The sequence below is a fragment of the Anser brachyrhynchus genome (genome assembly GCF_964034855.1).
Source record: "Anser brachyrhynchus genome assembly, chromosome: 5".
Lineage (NCBI taxonomy): Eukaryota > Metazoa > Chordata > Aves > Anseriformes > Anatidae > Anser > Anser brachyrhynchus.
The window spans coordinates 65,303,967-65,322,955 of NC_137699.1; the positions used below are offsets into that span (position 1 = coordinate 65,303,967).

The 18,989-nt window shown below is 37.5% G+C and overlaps 1 protein-coding gene across 2 annotated transcripts in view; it reads right to left on the reverse strand.

Moving 5' to 3' along the window:
- Positions 1 to 80: 80 nt before the first annotated feature.
- TOGARAM1 (TOG array regulator of axonemal microtubules 1) overlaps positions 81 to 18,989 on the reverse strand; it is a 43,400-nt gene continuing 24,491 nt past the window's right edge. The window contains exons 8-22 of one of the 2 annotated variants that reach the window (XM_080594123.1): positions 18,347 to 18,508; positions 16,230 to 16,328; positions 15,606 to 15,775; positions 13,395 to 13,563; positions 12,946 to 13,080; positions 12,041 to 12,194; positions 11,337 to 11,442; positions 10,695 to 10,930; positions 7,204 to 7,362; positions 6,568 to 6,694; positions 6,121 to 6,239; positions 4,115 to 4,304; positions 2,652 to 2,871; positions 1,976 to 2,062; positions 81 to 494 (exon numbers count right to left, since the gene is read on the reverse strand). In XM_080594123.1, coding sequence (XP_080450249.1) covers positions 241 to 494; positions 1,976 to 2,062; positions 2,652 to 2,871; positions 4,115 to 4,304; positions 6,121 to 6,239; positions 6,568 to 6,694; positions 7,204 to 7,362; positions 10,695 to 10,930; positions 11,337 to 11,442; positions 12,041 to 12,194; positions 12,946 to 13,080; positions 13,395 to 13,563; positions 15,606 to 15,775; positions 16,230 to 16,328; positions 18,347 to 18,508 — 2,387 coding nt within the window. In that variant the 3' untranslated portion in view covers positions 81 to 240. Of the gene's footprint in view, positions 495 to 1,110; positions 1,630 to 1,975; positions 2,063 to 2,651; positions 2,872 to 4,114; positions 4,305 to 6,120; positions 6,240 to 6,567; positions 6,695 to 7,203; positions 7,363 to 10,694; positions 10,931 to 11,336; positions 11,443 to 12,040; positions 12,195 to 12,945; positions 13,081 to 13,394; positions 13,564 to 15,605; positions 15,776 to 16,229; positions 16,329 to 18,346; positions 18,509 to 18,989 lie in introns of those variants that run through there. The other variant, XM_080594124.1, reaches the window with a different exon arrangement.

Genomic DNA, 18,989 nt, shown 5'->3' on the forward strand with positions numbered 1-18,989 from the left:
AAATGGCGGCGCCCCCCTCACACGTCCCCATCCCGCCCCCCCTCCCTCCTTCCCCCGCGGGTGCCAGGCGCAGCGCTGAGGTCCGCCACGGGCCTTTATTGCCGCCCGCCCCGCGCTGCCCCGTGCTGAGGCAAAGCCGCCGGCCCCGCGCGGGCAGCCCGGGGCCGCTCCGCCCGTCCCCTGCCGTGGTCCGTCCCGTCCCGTCCCGTCCCGTCCCGTCCCGTCCCGCGTCCCGGCGCCTCAGGCCGCCAGCTCCAGGCACTCCTCCAGGCTCCTCCTGACGTGCGGGGGCTGCGCGGCGGCGTGCGCCAGCAGGCTGGGCCCCATGTGTGCGAACAGGGCCCTGGACAGCTTGGCCGTGGCCGTCCGAATGCTGCCCCCGGCCCCCGGCGCGGAGCCGCCGCTGGTCGCCGCGCCCAGGAGGTGCCAGAGCACGGCCAAAACCTTCTGCTCCACGGCCTGGGGCTTCCGCGGGTACAGCTCCGCGACGAGATCTGCGCGACAGGAACAGCGCGTCAGCAGCTGCTGAAAGCTCTTCTAAAAACACAGTTCAGAAGCGACCCCCCTGCTCTGAGAGATGTTTAAAAGCACCGAGTGACAAACCGGCGTCTCCTCAGAGTGCCTGACACAGGAGTGCTGCACACAAAAACCTGTCCCTTTTCCAGCAGAACGAGTGGCCCTAACTGGGCCGGCTCTCCCTACAGGCACCTCTTCAGTCTTCTCTCAAAAATTTACACAACTGTTGATGATTTTAATTCTCTACTAGAAATAAACATGCTGTGCACTCGTACGGCATTTGGTATTTTATGGTTCTCCTCCATCTCAGAAATACCCAGTAGGTGTTTGAATTTAAGGAACAAAGTAACCTTACACTACAAATGTATGTGTATTCGATGAAGCATTTTCTCTCCTTGGACAATTACATCATGAATTCACTATTTAATTGGCACATACTTGCCTTTGTGCTAGGATGTGTGTGGACTCTTCTGACATACATAATACAAGCTATTCAAAAAAATCCCAACAAGAGATAAACCGTTTAAAGGTTAGGTGATTAATAATTTCTGAAAGTATGCATTTAGGATCATTTCAATAATAGACCATCCACTGTAATGTTTAGTTCAATTTTATTACTATTACACAGCAAACTACTCTTAAAGAACACCTAGTTCAAGCTTACCTCCCATGAAGACATCTCTTGTTCACTTAAAACATCAAAGGAAAGTTCAACACTACTGCTAGTAATAATCCCCAATATTAAAATATCTATGTACATTCTAAAAAACTTGTCTTTGAACTTCAGACACCTGCTTAGGAAGCAGACCATCACAAAGTCTGCCATCTCTGTGGTGCCTCTAGCTCAGCTTGCGCCTTGTCTCCTTTATGACTGAACACCAAGAAGTATTACCAAACCCCTGGGGCAATGAGAACAAAACCAACTATGAAAAGTAAAAAGGTACAGCAGTAAAATTGTGCAGCTGGTAGGAGACAGCCTTAGGGAACAGAAAAAAGCAGTTATTCTTCCTGACAGGAGTACAGGGGAGTGAGTGCTGAGAGAGGAAACAGGACTTGCAGCATGGACTTGGCTCTACGCAGACACAAATGGTCGCTCACAGGGCAGAGGGGGACCTGTGGGGACCCAAGTCACAACACAATACAATACAAAGCTGCTCAGCTTCCAACAGAATGAAACACCACAAAACAACCCTTTTTCTCTTTGGTTCCGTTCTGTATTAAAGTTATGATAAGCTTAAGCTGTTTACACCTCTTCTGGGGGAGTATCTGAATATAATCTTTTATTTTGTCAGTAATAGCTTCAATTTGCTTTAGAAGGGGGTGAAATTTGAAAACTGGTGCATTGTTAACACTCACAATCTACTGTGGCAGATATACAGCCACCACCACCCTACAATGAATTTGCATAATTAGGATGGTACACAAACAAACGAACATGCAGAGCAAAACTTCACCTTACCAGCAAGCTTTTCTGTGATGTCTTGTTTTGCTTTTCCATGCAGAAACTGGGCTTTTGTGCAGAATGGTTGGAGAAGCAAGTAGTTGTCTAAATTCAAAGAACAAAACACATTAAGAATTGGAAACAGAAAATTGAACACACTGGAAATTAATACAATATTGAAAAATGTAAATAAGAACCTTACTTGTGATGTATTAACTACAAAAATCAAAACAATGTATTTCAGGGGATACAAGCCTAAAAGATTCCCTTAATAAGCCCTAACTCCTCCTAGTCTGGTAAAATGTAGCATTTTCATTTACTGAAAATACTAACATCCTGCTCCAAAGCTAAAACAGATGAAGACGGAAAATAGCTGTGGCATACACAAATCGCTAAGAGTCTAGTTCTTTGGCCTGCTCAAGAGATTCAGCAGTCTGACACGCTTCTGGATGATGAGACATCTGCTATGCAAATACAACAAAACCACCTATACACTTGAGACAAGTCCAGCTAGCTGCATTTCTCTATTGAAATATGAAGATGACTTGTGTGCTTTAAAATGTGTGAGAATAAAACCAGTGATGCATTACACAATGTAACGATTCAATGAAAATTATTGGAAAGAACAACTCTTTAAACTAAAAATGTAATTAATGCAATTAAAACTCTTTAAAATTAAGAGGGAGGAAATTACCTAAGTGTTGACATAGAGCCTGAATAACATTTGTGGCAGCTGCATAAATCCCTGGATTTTTGGAGTTTAGGTTGTTGTCTACCATTGCAGGAACTAACATGTTGATCACCGGAGATAAATTGTCTTTCAGCAATGGAATCATCTTGTACATTGTCTCCAAAGCAACCTGATTTACTTTACTGTTTGAGTCATGTAAGCGAGGCTTGAAAGCATCAAAGATCTGAAAAAGCATCCAAACAACATTCGTCTGAATTAATTAATACTTGAGGTGGACATTATGTTTCCTGCTTTTTTGTTACACTTCAATTGTCCATCTTAGCAAAAGATGGCTCTGATATGCAAATACTTGGGATTATTTTTTGAGCAAATAAACCAACACTCACTATTTTTATATTGTGTACGACTGAAGTGTATCCAATGTTATCTGTACTTCAGTCGTTTCTATACAATGTAAGAGGCATACTATCTGTAACTTTCAGTATGACTGAAACTTTGTGCAAGCATTTTTAACAAGACATAGTTTTATTTAGCAAAAAGAATGTCCAGTAGTATCTTTGAAATATGTTTAATTTCTGCCTTCTATAGCACATAGTGACAGTTATTATAATTATTATATAAACTCTGTATTATAAACCCTAAGTGTTACTACAACATATGCAATAACATGCTAGTGTGGTGTTTTTTTTTCCCTTTCAGAGGCATTAGGATTAGATATCCTTCACATAGAGGATCTAGTCTGAACCTCCTAAAATTTGTTCATACTGTGTCTATCTCCTGTTAATTCCTAGATCAAGCTCAGTTTTAAACTTCACCTCTTTTCAAAAGGAATTTGATCTTCAAGATTTCAGTAACATCCACAGTTAAAATACTACAAAGTTTCACAGCAGTATTTCATAGATTCATAGAAAACTGCATTGTTAAGAGACAATCTTGTTTTCGCTTTCATTGTGTCTATCCTCAATTTACAACTGTTGGACCTCATCATAGTATTTCTCTCCTAAAGAACCTCTTTAAAGACAGGCTCTTTTTAAAGATACTTAGCTTAAACTGTTGTATCACAGTAAAGACCCTTCCCCACCTTCTCCTAGATACACAAACCAGACAGAACTTGCAACTGTCTGTGAGACGGTTACAGTTTCTCAGATCTGGGGATCTTGCTCTCTTTATAACCTGTTCTAGTATTTTGATATTTTCTCCGCAGAGGCATGAAAGACTGTGCACAATATTCAGAAAATACCTCCATGTGCGCTATCTCTAAGTGAACCTCTTTCACCTTCTTCTTCCTTTTACTTCCTTTACTACCTTTGTAGCTTACATATCTCCTCTTTAAGCATGCCTGACCCTTTCCTCAAGGTTTTCCTGTTCATCAGACATTCTGATTGAAAGAGGAAACCATGATTTTTAGCAGAAAACTGTGACAGAACTTTAAAAACCTTTGAAGTTAAAGGTTTTTGTACAGTTACCTTCACAATGTTTGCAACAACGAAGTCTTGATTGTTCTTTGTATCTGATAACAGCTGATTAATTCCATTTATTCGATCACGGAAGTCTTTTGCATTCAATAAACCTATAATGTCTTTAACATACTCTTCACTTTCTATTGAATTACGAGGAGCTGCTTTTCTTGTAACTTCACGGGCTTCTGTAGTCTCTCTAAGGAAAAGGAACAGGTTGCTCAGTGAACACAAGTTGAAAGAGGAGTCTTTAATCTCAGACATTCTCTTTCCACATAAGTGCAAATATCAAAAGTAAACAGAAAATCTTGTGATGAACAGGGTTTACTTTACACATAATTTGTTTTTTGTTGTTGTTGTTGTTTCAAAAAAAACATCTGCTAGCAACTGTAGTTCCTGAAGTCTTAGTATACGTGTCACTCTAAATGCATGTAAGCGTATCACCCAGGAAATGCAGCAGCCCTGTGCTTCCTCATGGTTCTGTACAACAGCAGCAGGGTTTGACCTTCCCTTACACATCAACATGTCAAAAAAAAAAAGTTAATATAGTTCGATTCTTCCTTCTCAAGTACGTCAAACACTGATCCCAGCCTGAGGGGCACCTAAGCAACCTGCTGTGCTGTAGTGGAAATTTAAGAACTCTTCACAGAGGATTCTGAGACAAAGCACCTGATCTTATTAGACAGTCATGAAAAGGATTATGAAATCTGTGGAATCACTTTCCTGCCTAAGTAAGCACCCATAAAGTATCTGCAGTAGAAGGCTGAAATTCAATGGAAGTGCAATGATGAGGTTTCAGATCTAAGCAGGAACAAATTACTTAACCAGTAACTGATGCTGGAGGAATTTCATCAGTGTTGGAAGTTCTTCAGAAAGACTGTAATGTGAAGGAGAAGCACTGTTGTGTGTCCCTGAATAAATTAAGCAGGAGTTCAAATGTTTCAGAAGTTAAATGATGAAGAATTTAAAGTGTTGCAGCTTGACCAAACGGACAGAAAAACTCTCCCATTCTGTTAAATGAGCTTTTCTAAGGAAAGCTTGATGAATCCAATCTATGTGAATTTCAGATAAGTAACCACAAGTATTCACAAGTGTCCATCTGTACTCACAGACCAGTCCGGGTGGATTCACTACCTCATTCTTAATTCACTAAGAGAAGTCTTTGATGGAAAAAGGAATAAGCATCCTTCTTGCATTTTCAAGTTCAAACCGATTAGCTCTGTGAGCAGGCCAGATGGCATCAATTCTTGTCCTACCAGTGTATCACAGGCCCTTAACCGTACCCGAATTAAAAAGAGTCTTTGGCAGAATGCAGCAAGTAGTACATCTAAGAAAATGGACGTGTAGTTTTACATGCCAAAGCATAAATATACTATCAAGCCTGGAACTGATTATTATTTTGAATAGTAGATGGTGTGTGAAAGAACTCTGTTTGTGACAGATACACCTTCTTAAACCTGGAGGCAGTTACAGACCCTACGAACTCTATATTCTCGAGTACAGACTTTCTGGCCTGGTTTCATTTTTTCTGTTTCTTTGTTCAGTTCAACAGAAAACCTATCAGAAGACAAAACAGAAAATAAAAGATGGAGAGAGTCTGCTGTAAAATCTTCATCATCCGCAGTTAGGATTTAACTAAATCCTTAGTTTCCAGGCAAGTGCACAAACAGACAATTTTTACTGCAGCTAGTACGAGGCATGTTGTTTGTATGGAGTTTGGACGGCAACATCCTGAGCTGATGGTGACACGGATCTACCATGAATTCCAAGTGTTTTCTGTATTGTGTGCATTTTCAGAGGCAGTCAATAAACAAATTAACTTCAAAATGCACAAAGCCATTTTAATATAAGCAATTATCCTATTTAAAAGAGTTTATTGTGACATGTTTTTTTTTTCCATTTTCTTCAGGAATGTTTAACCCTGTTGTGAATGTTTGCATACTCTCTTCTTGTTGTGAGACTGTTCTCCTGGCGGCCAGCTACTAACAGGTTAAAACACTCAGGGAGATCATTACCTGTCAGTGATGCTGAGAGCATCTCTGGAAGTAGATGATGACCTTGAATGCCCAACAATACTAGTATGAGACCGTCTTCCTTTTGCTGAGGGTGTGTCTAATGGCATCTCCCCCAAACCCTGCACAAAGATGAAACCGTTCATTAATATGGCTGGTATATTCTGCAGCGCTGGAGACTCTTTAGAGGCAAGTCTGAGGCATGCAAAGTATAGTAGCAAAGTACAGTTGATCCAGTGTATCTGTAAGGATTAATGATTCTATGATTCTGTGATTAAAGGCATGCACAGGTCAGGTAACAAGCACCACCTTGCTACGCTGTATTCACACGGTTACTTCTCTTCCTCTGAATACACTCCTCCCATTCTCTGTAGGTTCAATGTCCATACTTAACAATCACTAGTACAAGTTTACGTTTCTCACCCGTTAAACTAAGAGCTTTCCACATACCTTTTGACGTAGATTGCTAACAAATTCCTTAATGTAAGGCAAATCCTTGGCTGGCACATACTTTTCAAGTGTTTTATCAAAATCGGGATGATTCATCATACTGAAAAGCATCTTTCGACCATAATACCTGCAGGGCAACAGACCACGACGTATATATCTGTAAACACTGATTTGTTCTGTAAGTCTCTTGGACAATTAGACACATGCAATTTCAAAATACAGAAGCACAGGAAGATTGCTGTGTTTGTAACCAGACACCCCTTTCATCCTCCCACAAAGAAACTATGGTCAACAATCATTACTCGATCAACAACTGAGCAAATTAAAGAACAAGAACAGTCTCCTATTTCAGTGTTGAAGTATCGGCTGTCTTTAAGCCCTGCCAGTCAGACAGCATGGATCCTAGTGCTGGAATTCCCTACATGGCCTATGTAGTGCGTGGTGCCAGAACGAGTATGTCCTTTGATCCCTTCTTCCTACTGCCAAGACGGGCAGGGCTGCAGGAGGCTTTCGGGTAATTCCCATCACATATTATCTTAACAGTCATTCTCTGCCGCTGCTGAATGACACCCACTGGGCTATGCAGAAGTTTCAGCCACTTCAAGCGTGCTTATCTTAATTATTAACTGTACTAACCTTGTTTGCTGTGAACTATCCAGTGCAAACCTGGCTATTGCAGGGAAAATCCTATCAGTGACAACTTTGGTTCCAGCCAGCATCCACTCCGGTCCCATACGTTCTACAATATCCGACATGTGCTGGGCTGTGCATCTCCTCACCGCCGCATGCAGATGGCTAAAGAGAACACAACTGCTTAGTAAAAACTCCTCACAGTAGTTCAGTAACAGTATTTATGTGCTCTACCAAATATGATCTACAAGTATTCTTTTTTATTCTTTATCACAATCTACGACTAGTGAAATACTGCGGAATACTGCAGCCTTTGAATTAATAAACTGGTAATTTTCTTCTTTTAGAATTTACTTTCTATTTTTTCTTAAAAATAATTGTGAAATACTCTAGAAAGCTCACCACAAGTTCTTTCCATCAACTTTACAAAAAACAAATCCCTGTGCTCAGAAACAAACCCCGTATCTTTTATATCAATTTAAAATTAATTAAACCAGTATTCTACTGACTTCAAAAAATCTTGCAGAAGTCTGTTGAATGAAGTCATTAAATAACTATGTTAATGAAAATCAGAGAAGGCCTGGAATTAATTTTCAAACCCATTCAGCAAACTAATCGTGTATATAAATTCTGCAGTACCTGCTGATCCCACATGTTTTCAGAGCATGCAATTCTGGAGATCCAGAGTTTTCCAATTTTATTGTCATGTTTGGATTTTAGGGGCAGTTTTACTGCATGATAAATGAGGCATCTGCATGGCTCATCATTCAAAAGGAAAAACAAGTTTAAAGGAGGGAGCTAAGGAAAAGAATTGATTTGGTAAGCCACACTAGTGCCTCCCCAGCTTTTCAGACTAACATGAACACCCGGCATTCTTCCTGAATGGCTGTGTTTTGTTTTAGCAGGATTTTATTTTTCTGTGGTTCCGTAGATTATCATGGCCTCATCAGACATAAAGATATCTCTAGATTAGGTTGCACAAAGTAGCTTCAATTTGCACAAAGACTAACTGGGTCTATTAAAACTGCAAAATGTGACAACTCAGAATACAGTTGAGGCTGCAAAAGCTACCCAGTTGCTTGGCAGCTACCATGCTAAGCTCTGTGCTACGCCCTGAGCTGCTACTGAGCTACCTACTTTCAGTCTAGCTTTGGCTAGAGTTCAGTACCTGCTGTTAGGTCTGTGTGGCAGCCACAGGTCTCATGAGCTTGGGAGAAGGGAAACAGTAACAGACTACCTCCTACTGTATGTACTGGCAGGAAAACAAGAACTATGAAGTTTAAAGACTTCACTGAACAAAACCATGTAAGTCCCCATTCCCCACAAATGCCTGCTGCTCATGCAAAATAGGAAATTTTGTTGTATGCATATCAGACCCTGAATTAAGCATAATTTATACACATAAGAAACACGATGTTAAAAATTCTTGTCCTGGAATCATGATCATGAGTCAAGAATCTATTCCTTGAGGTGAGTTTACAGCAGTCGTCCAGCATCTTTAGAACAGTATCTCATAAAAGCAAACAAAAATGTTTTTAATTATTCTTATTCTTGTTGGTAACAACAAAACAACTTTGTAGGTGAAGAAGACTCAGTATATAGATCTACTCAGGGTCGCAAGCATAATACTTATGATCACAGTAGGTTTGAAATGTATTTAGGAGAAAACATGTAAATTTTAAAAGGTCTTACGAATCATAAAAAGCAGGTAATGCATACCTGTTAACTTGAATACTGAAGTAATGAATACAAGAAAAGTGTAGGACAAATTTAGAACATGCATCTTTTCTGTAATTATGCAGTTGTATCAATCACAACCTGTCCATTCTGTCCTGAGGACACGTATCATTTTTCTCCCAAATTTCCACTTTGCAAGATAATTGTCATAATCATTGCTACAGTCTCTAGAGATGATAGCTCCATATATGACACGTGGGCTTTGTTGCTAATATGGCCAGAGTTTCCTGAAGCCAGTATTAGAGAATTTGTAACTCACAGTGCTATTTAGGCCATCCACTGATGTGTCATGCATTAAAGACATACTGTACTCCATGATTCAGTCACTGTTTTCACCAAAGGCTTCTTAGCTGTGAAGAAATTAATCCCTGCTTCAAATGCTATATTCAGACTCAGAGTTCAGATCATTCTGATGCCTTATGTATCTGAACATGTATCTGAGTACACAAAGTGGAGGGTTCAAATTTTTACAGGTCTCATAAGGATAGTCAGTGCGTTTGAATCTGCCACTGAAAATACGGAGATCAGATTTCACCAATTATGATCATGAGTATTGCTTAGCCCAGGATTTATGAAAAAGCGATGGGAGTACCTAAACAGGTAATGGCTGGACTATTTCATACGACTTCTGAGATAAAGCAATGCACAATCACTGTCTGCTGCTCTTAAATTCCCAGAAATGACTACATGCAGGCACGTTTCTTAAATAATTTAAATCTCAAGGCTGATATTTGCCTTTCAGTTTAAAGTTCACATAATTGAAGTATGGTTTTCACTGGCTTTCAGGAGACACAATCAATACATTCCAGAACAACCAGCTTCCCAGGAAACAAAACAGGAAACAAACTACGTTTGGAATAGCAGTTCTGAATTCAGACTCACTCTCAGGATTTCTAGCTATGCAGTAAATCTAAGGATTGATTTATAATGCAGAATCTAAAATATTTAATGGAAAGAATAGGTTACAAGAAATTCTTACCTACCTAAGTGATGACAGGTACAAGAGAGATTAAATACAAGTAGGTATACAGCTAGTATACTGAAATGCCTAATGGCTTGATTAAGTATTTCTATTACAAGCAATGAGGATATAAAAAGAACAAAGCAACATACTTAACAGGTAAAGTGAAAGACAAGAATTTAACTTCTAACATAGCATGAAGTAAGCTGGAGGTTAGGATCAAACCATGAAACCAGAAATGGAAGCTTGTCATGTTCGAAGCAGACAAGAAAAAAACGGTCACCGTCACTGCAAAGGAAACTGAGATGCAGACAAAAAAAGACTATTAACCAGCTAAGTCTAGAGAAGAACATGAAATCAGCCAAGATGGTTGCAGCTCGAGAATTTTAAGCCGTAGATCAGGTTTCTAAAGAAAAATTAGTGCTGAAGGACTGAAGAAGACAGGCATTTGATCGCAGAACAAAAGGCAAATGAGAATGCCAGGTGAGCTTTATTAGAGAAAGACAAATAGCAGTTTCTTAAGAATATTATCTTAACATTGAATAAAATTACTGAAGACTTGCAAAACCACTGGAAAACATACCAAGCTCCAAAACTGACAGCCAACTTTTTAGTTAATGTAGAGAAACAAACATGGGGATTACATTTTACTTTTATGATAACAAACATTGCCGTGGGCAGAAGCTTTGCACAGCTGACTTACTATATTTTCTGTTATATTTGGATTTTTTAATGACTATAATTGATATATTTAATCTATTCACAAGTTATTTCTTTATAAAGTCTTTGTAATTATTACCTTTGCCCTCCATTTATAAGAGAACAAAGTGCACGTGCTGGAGTCACATTATTAACCATAGCCTTCAGTGCTTTGTCTACCTCTTCCCTTATAAATGTGTTGGATTCACCAGCTTTGTGCAAAAGGACTTTTACTGTATTATCTAGTTCTTGATCCATGCTCTTTTTCAGGTGGGTGAACAAATCCCCTAAACAGACCACAGCAGCTCGAGAAACACCTGAGCGTAAATTCTTGACCTGCACACAGGAAAAACCCAAACAAACAATGAATAATGTTTATAAAATATATTTAGAAATAAGTAAATCTTAATGTTTCCCTTTCTAAGTATTAAATAACTTTATAAGCAACTGAGAAATACATTTCTAATGTGATTTACAATGTGCAAGAATAAAAATACATACACACAAAAATATTTGAAAATTACGATGTAAATTTTTTCAGTCTCTTAGCAAATCAAATAAACTGTTGGAATCTGAAGTATGAGAGCTGCTTTGCTGAACTACAAAGTCATCCCCTTGAGACTGTCCAACAGAGGAAAACTAATCACAGGTTAACATACCATTTCACTTTAGTGTATCTTAGAGCTATAAAATACATATAAACACATATAGCCAGTGAAATGTTCTGCTAGTAAAATTTAACCTCTTGAGCCACAGCCAGACTTGTTTCATGTAGCTTTACAGTCAGAATAGCTGCATGGTAGGCAGACAAACATCTAACAAAGTTCAGACCTTCAATCTTCTTCTCCCTATGTAAAGAAAACATTTAAAATCAAAACACTTGCAAATTTCTCATTAAAAGAAACAAACAAAAACAACAACAACAACAAACAGAATTCTAAGGAACCAAATAGCAAACAAATGAGATTGTAAAACAAAGCAATAACATAACATGGGAAATTCTTTCAAAGTCGGTCTACCTTTTAATGTATTTGTAGGACTATTTTAAGATAATATTCTCTAAATTCTACCCTTTAATTCTGTCCACAGCTTGCAGTATGGCAGTTAAAGGATTACTTTCCTTCCCAAAGTAAAAAAAGAAATGGCATTGTTACCCCATTCTGTCTGTTAGAGAAGTAGTGAAGCCTTATATTGCACAAGAAATGACAAGAAGGTATTTTAAAGGTTTCTGAAAGCTTGGATATTAGGCCTCAATTTATAGCATTGACAGCTTAATTTAGATTTGGACTAAAAAAACACTTTCTTTTCTTTTCTTTTCTCATATATCAATTGCAACCCTTCTTCATTTTTGATGTTATCTTCATTTTGCTATATTTTTAAAAGTAAGATATGAAAATAAATGCCTTACACATTACGTTCAGGTTGTAGATAGATGTTTGTACTTACCAGTCATCATCAGCTAAAAGTACCAGGGCTTCTGTCAGTGCCGTTTCTGGTTTTGAAAAGGGCTGCAGTTCTGATGGATCCATTATTTCTGGACTATGAGTGACTGATGGGGTCCGGTCTTTATAGCGTCCTCGTGGCCCAAGAGAAATTTCATCTGCAAAGTCACGAAACATATCAAATAATTAGTATAATCTCAAAAAGACAATTCATTCAAAGAAAGGAAATAAAAAAAAGTTTGAGGTATATTTAGATTGCTGCTACTAGTGACCAGGTTTTCAAAAAGACAGTTTTCCCAGTTACATCCCCAATCATTCGGTACACATGAATACTTTTATTTTTTTTATACAACTATCACTTTACAAAGTCATAAGCACAAATGTAGTAGTGAGTTTTTTAAACGTAAAAACAGATGTACAACTTGCTAAAGCACAGCGCAGTAAGACATAGTATAGTAAAACTTAAAGAGCCACTTGAGAAATTCTGAAGAATTTTCTGACCATCATCAGTATAAATGTCTATTCTGAAAAGATTTCTACGGTGTTATTTTAAAGGCATCTGAGTGACAAAACATATCCAGAAATGTTTTTCTTGGAGAGAGAAGGAGTTGGAAGAGAAGCAATTTGTCATTAATACATTACATCATTTAAGTTTTTAAGCAAAGAAAAAACCCTCTCATGTTGCAAACACCTTCCTAACAGATTTTAGATGAAAAATGTTTCAAGGGGGCAGTGATGAAATCAAATCCTCTTCACACCTACCCCTAAAGTAGTAATTTTCCAGATCATCTCAGGAGAATCGATCGTACAAATAAGTCATATTAAACCTGATTATATTTTGGAACTCTCCTACTCCGCATATCCAAATATTTTAACAGTCTTTACATTTACTTTAATGTAACAGCTTACCAGAATCTAGCAAGGCTGAACATTTAGTTTTCTTCAAACTGGACGTTCTTTTTAATGAAGGATTCAAGGCAACATTTTCTAATGACAACGATACATTTCTTGATGATGCTAATATATCCCCACAGAGATTTAACTCTAAAAAATAAAAGGAAATGTCCAAATCACAACAACAAATCAGAAAATAGGAAAATAACCCTAGTGTTTTCAATCCGAGTTTGTTTTTTGACATTTTTATTAATTACAGTGTTTCAAATGTTTCCTACAAGTACTTTACTCTCCACCATTTGTATTATAATGCAAATGACTAAAAATAAACTGCTGTGTAAAATTAATTCTAGCAATACCTTACGTCATAGTACACAGTCATTTTTAGTAATTATCATAGAATTTCAATTTCAACTTCAGCAGCATTTAATAGCATTTTATTTAAGACAAAAACTAATGCTCACTTTCTGTTGTCGTTTTCTCTGGTTCATTTAGTTTAAGTCTTTCCCAAGATTTTTCTTCCTTTTCTTCAAGGTCTTTGACTTCCTGATGTTCTTTGTGATTTTGTTCTTTTCCTTCTTTTTTCTTCTGCCACATCTTATCCTGGACAGATTTTGACAAGGCCACTTTTATCTGCAGAAAATAATGCACCCATTACAATATGCAATATAATAGAATGCATAAACTACCCAATAGCTTATTACCCAGTTCTTGGTATTGTCTAAGGTAAGCATGGACAACTTCTATTTTTGCCATCATTTTACAGAGTAAAAGAAAATCGTTCACATGAATATTAAATTCAATCCTGAAAAGAGCTGAATGCGCTTTCTGCATGATAAGTAGCTCTATGGGCAAAGTCAAGCAACATTCCGTGTTTAAAGTTTTAAGGGAAATAATCTTTTTTCTCTAAAATATCTGAATAGTTAGAGAACTAAGGTCTACAAGAAAAGGTCTTCCATTTCTCTGGCAGCCTTGTGTAGTTTTCTAAAAATTTAAGTAACAAATACACAGTCTGGGCTAACTCACATTTAAGCACACAGGCTTTTTAAAGCAATGGCCTTTAGCAGTGCTACCTGATCCTTTTCTCTTGTATGTTTAAGATGCCCACAGTTTCCCATTAAATCTTAATAACATTTAATACATTTGAATTCGATCTCTCCAAGTATTCCTATATTCAGTGGCAAATAGAAAATTTAAACATTTTGTCATTAACTTAAAGCTTTAATCATGTTAAAATGTTATTTTATATGCTTTCAGATAGACTTGTGATTGCCATTTCATTTTTTTTTAATTTATGTCACTACTTCATTAGACAAATCTTGTTCCATGTTATAACAAATGAAACCGTACTATGGGACAGATATCCCAGACACTACGTTTTACAAGTCCTATTAATGGAGCTAGACTAACACTACAAACGTTCATCCAGAAAACAAGACATGATCAAAGGCAGCCAGGTCCTCCTCCTACATTTCTATGTGCTTTGGGAGTGAGAGAAGAGGACATTTTCCATCTCCGCTCCATCCTGCAGCCCTTCTCCCAGAGACTTCAAGTTAGGTGGGAAGCTTCTGACACAGCAATTTGCCACTATAAAATGTCCAGGTTGAACCAGAAGAAAAAGCAGGGGGAAGCACATTGGTGGCTACAGCCTCATTTCATACATGTGGGGAGCCTTAGTGCCTAAGTGCACTAAAATAGGTTTAACTCAGACCATTAGCCTACAGAATTAGGCAGGAAGTGATTTTTTTTTTCAGTCATTGCATCCCCAGTGGATACAGAGGTACCTACACAAAGAAGAACAGCTTCCATAAGAGAGACAAAAGATTTTAAAGTCTAGTTGTTAATCATTCATCCAGAATATCAAAAACACAGTTAAATGCCCTGCTCCAATCCCTCGAAAGCGGGCCTTGAGCAATTACTGAGCTGCTAGAAAATATTGGTGGATCTGTACAGTGTTTAAAGAGATCCTCTTTTTTTTTTTTTAATTCTAAAATATCACTGAATTACAGAAACACTTGATGCAGTTCACGTGACTTGGTATCAACAGTATTGGTAGTTGGTGCCATTTGTAATAGCCCGTTTGAGATGTGAACACAAGTTCCCTAGTGACTATGCCAGCCAAGAAGTTCAGATTTATTTCCTGTGGCGTTACCAATCAACAAATGACATCACACTGCTGCCTCATTTAAACTGCACGGACATGCTGCAAGAAGTCACGTTACAATTTTTATTTAAAATTAGATAGAAAAATAACACTGAATGACAAGAAACGTTTTAGGTTTAATATAAAATTCTGCAAACATCAGAAAAAAGCAAATGTGCTTTCATTGCTGTTTGCAAAATGGTTAAATAAGCAGTCAGAGCAAAAATCTGCACACAGTCAACCAGATGTTCACGAATGTGTTCTCATTGTTAATCCAGATTTAGTCTTCACCACATAATGGAACTCAATCAGTAACAGGATAAAAGGATTTAGGCTGGACCAGATGATCTTAGATGTCTTTTCCAACCCGATAGATTCTATGATTTGTATTCTGCTGCACGTCACCTGAGCTATGAATTGATGCATTTTAACTGAACTCATTTACCATACCATAGAGTCCAAAATTGTATTCACCCGTATTGATACGTATTAAAAGAGGAAGCGAGACAGTAAAATAGTCCTGAAATCTTACCTCTTTCTCATTTTCAGCGTGGAAATGAGAAGCACTGCTATGCTGGATGCTTCTCCTACAGATCCCTGAGGATGGCTCAGTCTCCTGTTTGACAGATTGGTCGTCTCCATTCTCTGCACATGTTATGGACTGGCTATGTGTTTGAGCAGAAGAAGGACTTCCAAAAACACCTGAAAAGCATACTGGGTTGTGCCCTTACCAAAGTAATTATTTTATTCATCCTAACTGAGCAAAAACTAAAGCAAAACAAAATTAATTCCATTAAATAAAACCATTGCTGTTGTCCTATTAGTGCCAATTTCCCCCCAGAGGTAATCTTACCTTATTCTCCCATGCAGGATGGATGCACGTACATGAGTGCACACTAGGCTAGAAGTGAAAACTAACCTTCACAATCTGCTTCCATTCTTTCTTGTTGGAATGGAATTGCACAACCTAGTAAGTGCAAACCTTTCGAGCATAACTCTTTTACTTCCATTTAAACTGAAGACAGTTAACAATCTAAAATGTTTTAGGGAATCTATTTCTCTTTTTCCCTCTTCAGAAAGTACATTTTCCCTCATTTTAAAAATATGAGATATGGGAGCTAAGTTTGTTTTTTTTTATACCAACGATTTTACCAACCTTTACCAACGATTACGACTGCATCTTCAGACAAGACACTTGGCGAAATGAAATCTAGGTCGTTCATCTGTTGAAAACCAGATGTTGACCCTGCAAAAACTAAAAAAAGGAAAAAAAAATCACCCACTGTACATTAGGTAGTTTACCCTTCGGTACATGTTTCATTCTTCTAAAATGTCATCATTCACTGATATCTGAATTTATTATTTTCAAGAATCAGTTTATTTTCAAGTTACTGAAGTTAACAGGATTCACTGAACATCAGTCACCTCAAAATATTGAAAAGCATATAGTAAAAAGGATTTCTGCCAAAAGACAGTGAAGAAAACCAAAGTTTCTAAACAGAGGTTAAATCCTTTAAATCAACTGGTTCCACTGGGGAAAACAAGGAAAAAAAAAAAAAGTTTGAACTCACTTATTGGAAGTATAGAACTGTTTCTTAATTAATTCAGCACAACTTAATCAAAACAGAATTTGCTAAAATATTTTTTCCAAGCAGCACTTAATGTTGTTTCCCATATAACTATCAGCTCCTCAGATTCTTCACTGAAGTGGATGGGATATTATGTATACATATTTATTGGCTACACTAATTGCAAATAAAAAGTGATGATTTGTGACAAAGATCACCATTTGTTTTTGCTATTTAACCTGAATAATCTGAAATTTCTAAACAGAAAAGATGGTTTAGGAACGCGTGACTGCATTCTAGAAAGTGCATAAATAAAATGACTGGGCCACTGAAAAATCTCAGTTGAGGAACGTTCGGTTAAAGTGACAGCCCTATGCTTACATCCACAGCTGCTGTTAAATCTCTAACCGTTGTAGGCACCAGGCACACAGAACCTGGAAGAGCCCTCTACCAGGCGAGTGTGCAGCTCAAGCATTTGGGGCTCTTGAAAGGTCTGTTATACTTTCTGCCCTCATCTCACTATTTAATTTGCCAAAAATAATTTCAGGCAAGATTATGACAGGTGCCTCTTTACCTTACAAAGTATCTGATTCTGTGGTTTTGGTTTTGGAGCTCTCCTTTTTATGCTTTATGAGAAAAAACATCAAGTGAAAAGGTTTCTCTTGAATGTGTTATTTTGTCCTCACACAAAGACTGTCATTGGCATCTGAATGTTCCAAGTTTTGAAAACTGTCAAAATTGGTGTTTTGGGGGTTTTCTTGAATACAATCTTGAGACTTCATAAGCTATTTTCTCTTAGACCATAACTAAAAGTGCATCAAATGCTGAATCCTCTTTGGAACCTACCCACATATCAGGACCTTCTGTCCTAAACTCAGGTTCCAGCTTGAAAAATTTATGAATTTTCATTTCACGGTTGTCATAGGTTAAGCAGGTAATGACAAGAAAAACTGAAGGGGGGTGGTTTAACAAATCTGATCATATACTCTACTTGGACTGCTCAGCTTTAAATGTTTCACACAAAGTAGCACTTCGCCATTTCTATAGAACCTTGAGAACAGACAATTCTATCTATTTAATGTTGATATGTGGAAAATTGGTAGTTAATTTTTTATTTGCCACAAAAACGTAGTTACCTGATGTCTATTTTAGCCACTGGGAGATCTGAACAAGAGGGAGCAAAACAATGTGCTCCTAAAGCTTCCACATTTTAGTTTTGATGGTCAAAAAAAAAAAAAAAAAAACCTCTATTCTAACAAGCTTATATTTGCAAAATACATCTAGTAGCTCTAGTATGTTCTGACTATTGAAATGACACAGTTAAATGTGAAATATAAAGTATACTGACTCAAGTTCCTTAATTTTACCAGCAAACAACAGAGCAACTTAAAAACACAAACTTTTAGAGCTCTTTATGTAGTAAGATTGAAATAATATCTTGGCCCTTTTTTCATGGTTTGTACTATCTCTCAATTTTTAGTTTTAATTTAACTTGCACTCTGATTTTAATTAATGACCAAAAAAACCCTACCAAAATCATTAGAGTAAGTATAAAAACTAGAGTATAGAAAAACACATTAAACACCTTGAAATGCATTTTCTATAAAAGCTTCTCTAAAAGTTTTTAAAAAAAGCTACACATGGCCTCATTTTTTTTGCCATAAACAAGAGCTCTGATGAACAGTAATATAGCAAACTCACAAACCTTTTGAATGCCTAAAATTTCTTTGTTGTTCCATATTTTGACTTTTAAAAACAGTTCGTGACACTTCTTTTTGCTTCTTGTCCTCATAATCTCCACATCCATTGCCACAGTTCAGACGTTGGCCGACTATGCTAACTTTAGAAGTCCCTTTATCATCAAATGCTAGCCATGGAAAAGGAAAAAAATCAAGGATTAAAAACAAACTTGAAGTATACTTCTGGTATACTACAGGATTCTCAGAAAGTTACATTTTCAGAGACTCTCAGACTTTTTTTATGCATACAGTATGAGCATTTTGACAAAGATGCTCAGGCTCTGTTCATCTTATACATGCAAAGTTTTTCAACTGCAGATAAACCCAAGTTTCAAACCAAACTCAAAGCCTGAAAAATTGTTTTTCTTTTAAAGTCTTTAAAATATGAACAATGAATATTAATTCATTACTGAAAGCAAAACTAAGTCATAAGTGAACTGAGTGAAAATACTAAAATACTATCTAAAAACACAAGAAATCCTTCCATTTACATAAGCTAGAAGTCATGAAACACATTTTTATGTTACAATCATTATCGATCGAAACCGAGCATTCAATGCATGACTGATGCAACTTGGTAATCCCAGCAAGTGGCGTGCTCCAGGCTTC